General features: G+C 41.9%; 1 protein-coding gene across 2 annotated transcripts in view; it reads left to right on the top strand.

The window, feature by feature from the left end:
- nt5c2b (5'-nucleotidase, cytosolic IIb) overlaps window positions 1-7,373 on the top strand; it is a 21,198-nt gene extending 13,825 nt beyond the window's left edge. For both annotated transcript variants that reach the window (XM_008409621.2, XM_008409630.2), the window contains 15 exons: window positions 269-386; window positions 941-1,036; window positions 1,145-1,236; window positions 1,320-1,377; window positions 1,987-2,080; window positions 2,172-2,225; window positions 2,349-2,432; window positions 2,554-2,595; window positions 2,689-2,796; window positions 3,043-3,109; window positions 3,202-3,372; window positions 4,380-4,431; window positions 4,793-4,853; window positions 5,038-5,214; window positions 6,088-7,373. In XM_008409621.2, coding sequence (XP_008407843.1) covers window positions 269-386; window positions 941-1,036; window positions 1,145-1,236; window positions 1,320-1,377; window positions 1,987-2,080; window positions 2,172-2,225; window positions 2,349-2,432; window positions 2,554-2,595; window positions 2,689-2,796; window positions 3,043-3,109; window positions 3,202-3,372; window positions 4,380-4,431; window positions 4,793-4,853; window positions 5,038-5,214; window positions 6,088-6,315 — 1,502 coding nt within the window. In that variant the 3' untranslated portion in view covers window positions 6,316-7,373. The remainder of the gene's footprint in view (window positions 1-268; window positions 387-940; window positions 1,037-1,144; window positions 1,237-1,319; window positions 1,378-1,986; window positions 2,081-2,171; window positions 2,226-2,348; window positions 2,433-2,553; window positions 2,596-2,688; window positions 2,797-3,042; window positions 3,110-3,201; window positions 3,373-4,379; window positions 4,432-4,792; window positions 4,854-5,037; window positions 5,215-6,087) is intronic.

Genomic DNA, 7,373 nt, shown 5'->3' with positions numbered 1-7,373 from the left:
TTTTTTAGCCAGAAAGCTAAATAACTTTAGTTGGATTCATCACTTCTAATTATTCTAATAGGGGAAACACATTGAGACATTAAAAGACTTTTGGTATCAAAGTTTCAGTTCATAGCTTCATAATTTGAACACTAAACGTCAAACATTAACAAAATAAAAGAATGTTGCAGATAGAAAATCAAATACAAGCCTGTTCTGTTTCTGTTTAACAGTACTGTAAATCTATTAAAATGTGCTAAACTAAATATTTGTGTGTTTTGATATTTAGTCTACAAGTCACCTGAGTACGAGTCGCTGGGCTTTGAGCTGACGGTGGAGAGGCTGGTGTCCATYGGTTATCCCCAGGAGCTGCTCAGCTTCGTCTACGATCCTTCATTTCCCACCAGGTCAGACCAAACTGGACACAACAAGARCTGACGGCCGACCCGCTCATCCCCTTTTTCCTTAAATACCGAATGTTAAACTGTAAAATGAGATGTTAAGCAAAACATCGTTCAAGTCCCGCCACATATTGTCAGTTGAATTTAGGTCTGGACTTTGACTGGGCCGTTCTAACAAATGAATATGCTTTGATGCAAATTATAGCTCTGGCTGCGTGTTTGTCCTGCAGGAAGGTGAACCTCCTCCCAGAGAAGCTCTATTTGTACTCAGAATGATTTTCTCTCTTCATTTACTCCGTAAAATTTCCAAAGCTTGTGATCTTGTTTTTGCAATTTACCTCTGCTTTAAACTCCTCCACAACTGTATCTCTGTGTGTGGGTGTGTCTGATTAAAGGGGGCTGACTATAAGTGCACACTGCATTTTTCATATTTTCAGTTGTAGCGTTTTTTTCCCATTCGTGTCATTTCCCTGCCGCATCACAGTTATTCACTACTTGCTGATTGTCTATCACAAAAAGTCCAAATAAAGTAAAGTTTTTGGCTTTTGCTTCCTCTTCAGAGGCCTTGTGTTTGATACCATGTATGGAAACCTACTGAAGGTTGATGCTTATGGCAACATCCTGGTTTGTGTCCACGGGTTTAACTTCCTCCGAGGGTAAGCTGGTTTCCTTTCTGCATCTCAGAAATAAATATATATATATATATATATATATATATAAGTAAATATATTTTTCTTTTCTCTCTCTCTGTTTTTTTCTCCCAGTCCTGATATCCGTGAACGATACCCCAACAAGTTTATCCAGAGGGATGACACAGAGCGCTTTTATATCCTTAACACACTCTTCAACCTGCCAGGTAAGGCTGGTGGAGACTGCTCCAGAAAATTTACACCCAAGTAAAACTCTGACTAATTTTYATTTTATTTTATTCTTTTAAAGAAACATATCTTTTTGCTTGTCTTGTGGACTTCTTCTCCAACTGTGACCGATACACAAGGTAAGAACGTCCCTGCCAGGCTGCACGTCGTGCAACAACAWGTTTCTGAGTTCTGCATGTTGACACAAAGACATTTGCAAGCCACGCAGGGGTGAGAGCAAATGGCCCAAAGCATGGGAGCGTCCTGGTGTCCTAAAGGCTAATGTCAGCTAATTCTTATTAAACGGTTTCCTCCTGGGACTTCAGTCAGACCTGTTTTATTTTTAATAGAATTACAGAATTAATACCAGACAGTAGGCGCATGGATCCTTGTCAGATTAATAGCAGTCAAAGGAAATCTCACTAACTATCCACATAAAATGAAATAATCTCCCACAATCTTTTTAGCACTTCTGTAAAGGAGGATTAATGGCCTGTAATTGATTTTTAATTTCTTTTGAGAATGTAATCTGGAATGGCTGCATGTCCTTTGTCCTCTGAAACCTGGTTGTTGGTCTTTTAGGGGGAGAATGCTTTCCTGTTTGGCTGGGGACCCTCCAACAAGGGAAGGCTATCCCATTTAAAAGCAAACAAAAAGAAACAAATGTCATGTTTTTAAAGACCCTCTGTAAAGATGTGGCCTGTCCGACGGCTGTGCACGTGTCTCTCTCTCCCCCTCCCCCCTTCTAGCTGTGAAACGGGCTTCAAGGACGGYGACCTCTTCATGTCCTACAAGAGCATGTTCCAGGACGTTCGGGACGCGGTGGACTGGGTTCACTTCAAGGTAAAGTTCATGCGACCATTGATTTAAGTAACATTATTATTTTCAGCATGCCAGAACATGTCGTGTTACACGTTTYCCTTTGTCTTTTCAGGGAACGCTGAAGGAGAAAACTGTGGAAAACCTGGAGAAGTACGTAGTGAGAGATGTGAGTACTTTGCATGCAGCAGGTGTCCTCTGCTACGAGAGCCACACACATTGTGTCACGTTCTTTGTGAAGATGCTTAAAGATCTTTTTTTCTCTCTTTTCTCTCCTCTCTGTTCCCATCAGGGGAAGCTCCCACTTCTCCTGAGCCGGATGAATGAAGTGGCCAAGGTTTTCCTGGCTACCAACAGCGACTACAAATACACGGACGTGAGTGCAGACGGTTAACCGTTTAGACRAAAACAACAAAAATKGTTTTTTTTATTTTTTATTGTTTAGTTAGTTGTTATTMGATATTTGATTTACATCCAAACACTTTTTCCCCTCACAGAAAATCATGACTTACCTGTTTGACTTCCCCCACGGCCCCAAGGTAAGATCGATTTTGCTGAGATTGCAGGTAGAAGGTGAAAAACGTGTCACTTTACTGTCGGTATTTTGGTAACTCTTGTGGTTTGTTCCACAGCCCGGCACCGCTCACAAGCCCTGGCAGTCCTACTTCGACCTGATCCTGGTGGACGCCAGGAAGCCCGTCTTCTTCGGGGAGGGAACCGTTCTCAGACAGGTCGACACGGTGAGCGGACACGAAGCAGGACTCCGACTCTGTGACCATGTCAGATTGTCCTCAGCGTTTGGGCAACTTGTAATTTTTGAAAGCAGGTTTCCTCTAAATAAAGTCAAAGCGATAACAGTTATTACAATTTGCGTCCGAAATGCGAAAGAAACCAATGCAATCGTTAACTTTAAAAACACAAATGTGTTTAGTCTGATGAAGATCTTTACTTGGGTGATTTTCATTTTATTTGCGTCCTCAATCCAGACCACAGGACGTCTAAAGATYGGAACCTACACAGGACCTCTGCAGCACGGCATAGTGTACTCAGGAGGTGAGACGAGCTTCAGTGTTGCTGCTTATTACTTCTTATTTTTAGCATTAAAGGGCCTGAGGTGTCATTAATGAACRTGTTATTACCCCAAGGTTCCTCAGACATTGTGTGCGACCTGCTGGGGGCCAAAGGGAAGGACATTCTGTACATCGGGGACCACATCTTCGGAGACATCCTCAAGTCTAAGAAGCGTCAGGGCTGGAGGACGTTCCTGGTGATTCCTGAGCTGGCCCAGGAGCTGCACGTTTGGACCGACAAGAGCTGTGAGAGAGAAACACTGTTTGGATTTCATCTTTTGGTACCATGAGAAYTTCAAAATAAAACCCGAGTCAAAATTCCTAGACAACCTCAAAGAGCCAGAAGACGTCGGCTGTTATTTCTTCTTTTTATACAAAAAACAAATTACAAAGTGGTTTGATCTGAATAGACTTTAATAGTAAACAAACTACAAAACCAATAAAGCTAAGTAAAAGTTGATTATGTCAAGCTGGAAAGTTTTGCATCATTATTTTTTTATTTCATTCAACCAAGACTGAAAATGCCCAAATAATACCAAACTGTTTTTTAATATAAATCTGTATGAAAATAAGGKAGAAACCGTAACACTGTTAAACTTACAAACCTTTAATAATGAAACGTGAATTACATTTACCAGGTTGCAATATTTAAACATAAATAATGTTTGAAATGYATTTTAACATAAATAAAGAATTACAAACCAGAGTTTTAAATAGAAAAACAATGCAGCCTGTTTAAGGGTCCAGGTTTTAAAATACTTTGATAGTTGATGTAAAATCGAACTGATGCTGATTTTTATAATGTTTTACCATCAAGTGTGTTGACTTTAAATCATATCTATTTCAGTTAATAAACTAGAGTCACATCATGGCAACAACATGACATGTTAGAGGTTAAAACGGTTTATTATTTGATTCATTTGATTGGGACTGGTCTTTGTACTTTAAAAAATGAAAACTATTTACAAATATTCACAGTACAGTCATTTTTATCACTGTATTTTGCTTAAAATGTTCTAAACACTTGATATTGTTTTGGTAAATGTTTTTACTTGGGTATCATTAATATTTTTGTCTCCATGCTCTGATGCTAGTTTAAAAAAACAAGGATTTTATTTTGCATTTATGGTCTTTTGAGAACACATTTTTCTTTGCAAGGGATATTTCATGTGACGTTATTAGAGGGTGAAGGGTTAAGTCAACAGAGAACATCCTCATCACTGACACTTTCCTTCTCCTATTATGTTTCCCAGCGCTATTCGAGGAACTTCAAAGCCTGGACGTTTTCTTGGCAGAGCTGTACAAGTAAGAGCTGTTCCCCTTTGGCCTCTTTTCGTCCACTTCCTGTCTCGAACATAACCCCCCCGCCCCGTCCTCCCGTCCCGGCCGTCCCCACCGCCGGCTCTGCTGCTCTTTGCTCTCCGCGGCCCGTGTAAAGGCATCCGCGCTGAGAGAACAACGGGGTCAATAGGGTGAAGAGTGGAGGGGTCGGCCCACGCAGGCCACCTGATAACCACATTTGCTGGCCGTATTTATAGCCCGCCACGGCTCGCTGTTACACCGCCTCTTTGAGTTCCTATGTTTCAGCGAATTGATATGCGTTTCCGCCCCACACCCCCGCGCCCTCGACCCTGAACTCATCGTCTTTCTCCTCATCTTTCCTCAGACATCTGGACAGCAGCAGCAACGAGAGGCCCGACATCAGCACTATTCAGAGACGAGTCAAGGTACGGCCTGTGCTGCTGTGTTGCACCACCTTTGTCCCCAAGCTTTTAACACCAAGCTGGAGAGGTTTCACAGCGCCCTCCATTCTCCCGACGCCCCCTCCTCAGATTGTTTCCGTTTGGCCGTTTTCGCCGATTYAGAAAAAAAGGCAGCGTATCGTCTCATCTTCTCGTTTCCTCCTTTCAGAAAGTCACGCACGACATGGACATGTGCTACGGAATGATGGGGAGCCTTTTCCGCAGCGGCTCCAGACAGACTCTGTTCGCCTCCCAGGTGATGCGTTACGCCGACCTGTACGCCGCCTCCTTCATCAACCTGCTGTACTACCCCTTCAGCTACCTGTTCAGAGCTGCGCACGTGCTGGTGAGTGTCCGACCGGAGTGAGACATAACCTTAAGGTCACTCCCAGGTCAACGCTTCGCTTCACTGGCACTGATGCAAWACCTTCAGCTCAGCCTGTGGAGTTTAAGCTCCAATAGAAGCTGAAGTTTGTATTTCTGCTCATGTAAAGACTTTGTTTTGATTTCTGTATAGTATTTAAGCATTTAATTTGAGCAAAAAGGTCAATTACCTTAAAACAAAKGGATTTGATCGACGTGATGAATATTTTTTATTCCAATTATTGTTATTATTGATCTGTAAAATTTAAATAAGAGTGGGTTTATATTTCAAATGTTATTGGAATTGGGTGATTATTTTTGTTTTTGTTAAATTTGTGTTCTCTTTCTCAGGCCAGTCAGGTGTATAAAATGTATGTGAGAACATTTTCAAGGCATAAAATGTTGTATTTTTAATACTATAATGAGAATAAGAAAAATAGCAGCTCTCAAAGTAATACAGAACAACTGGGATGTTAGGAATAAATAAATAAATAAATAAATAAATAAATAAATAAAGAAGAAAGAAAGATCAGGTTTTATCTGCATTAGCTGTGTTCAGGGTAACAACAGCTCTTGGGTAGAAACTATTTTTTTAGTTTGTTAGTCCTTGACTTTATTGTCCTGAAACGACTCCTTGAGGCCAGGAGTTTGAAGACATTGTTAATAATAATAATGTTGTTTAATAGAAAACCACAATGGGCTTCTTTAACTCAGTTGCATTGTTTTTATCCCAAAATGTGACGCTGGAAAAGTTTTAAAAATTCACCAACGAACCCTGAACGAACCCTGGACTTTAAACATCTGCCAACCGCAATTTCCTCGTTTCTCCATTAAATATTTGCTCGATGTCCCTCAGATGCCTCACGAGTCAACGGTCGAGCACGCCCACGTGGACATCGACGTGGAGTCGCCGCTGGCCACRCGCAACCGCACCCAGTGCAACGACTGCAAGGACCTGGAGTGCAGACGCAACCACCTGACCCGCTCCTTCAGCGAGATCAAGCCTCCCAACCTGTTCCCCCAGACGCCCCAGGAGATCACGCACTGCCACGATGAGGATGACGACGAGGAGGAGGAAGAGTAATAAAACACCCTGCAGAGTTGAGCCATGTTCCTGTTCCCCGTCGCCTTACGTTTCCTCATAGAGTCGAATGGTGATCTCCAGACGGGAAGGAGAAACGCCTCCTGTGTGCGTTTGTGTGTACTTGCATTTACTGTCRATGTAAATCAATGCACATGGACACACACACACACRCACACRCACACACRCACACACACTCGGGAGATTTCTAACAAAAAAAAATATTCGAAGGACCATTAGGAGGAAGAGATCACACACGTCTGTCAGAAGAATAACAYGCATGCTCGACTCTTGAAACGGGGAAAAAAAAAGCCACCCTGAGCAATCATCTCATGAAATGCTAGTTTTTAAMGTATTTTTATAACCAAATAATGTTTACGCTGTAATCCTGCAAATACGGTTGTTATGCTATACCTCTAACTACGAGACAAGCTAACAGGGAATGCGCGGGAAAATCGTCTTGACTGTTGAAAACAGACATTTTCCTGCTGTTTGGGAACAACGTTTTTAATCCGTCTCGCTTGTTTTCTAACTCATGCATGAAGAACTGAATCTTCCCCGCGGGCAGTAGGGATCGGTTTTCCTAAACCTCAGGATCTCGATGTGCGTCAGGTTCAGTGGGGAGTTGAGGACGTAGTACTGTAGTCTCTGSAGGAGCCCTGACATACTGTAGTRGTTACGTAACTCGCCACATGGCAAACGACTTGTTATAGCTGCGTCACAACAAGCAGGCCGACCCARACCGTTTCATTTTAGTTTCAAGATGAAGTTTGAACGTTGTATCGGGGATGTTGATGAGAAATGGACTCGCTTGGAGTGAAGGGATTTCTTTTTCTTTTCTTTTCTTTTTTTTTTTTTTTTAAGGTGCCCATATGTGAAGTTCTTCAGTGTATGAAGGTGTTTTTAGGGTGTTTTTATCGTCACATATGCAGAGTCCTCAGCATCAGTTATCAAAGGAAACGTGCAGGCGGTGTGTGTACAGTAACCCTCTGTCTGCCTAGTAACACTGTGATCATTAGAGTTAAAGCTGTGGTACTTGATTTTAATTTAAAAAAAAAAAA

The sequence above is a fragment of the Poecilia reticulata genome, linkage group LG1, assembly GCF_000633615.1.
Source record: "Poecilia reticulata strain Guanapo linkage group LG1, Guppy_female_1.0+MT, whole genome shotgun sequence".
Classification (NCBI taxonomy): Eukaryota; Metazoa; Chordata; class Actinopteri; order Cyprinodontiformes; family Poeciliidae; genus Poecilia; species Poecilia reticulata.
Note: the sequence above shows the minus strand (reverse complement) of the source record. Positions and strands in the feature narration are given on the sequence as shown.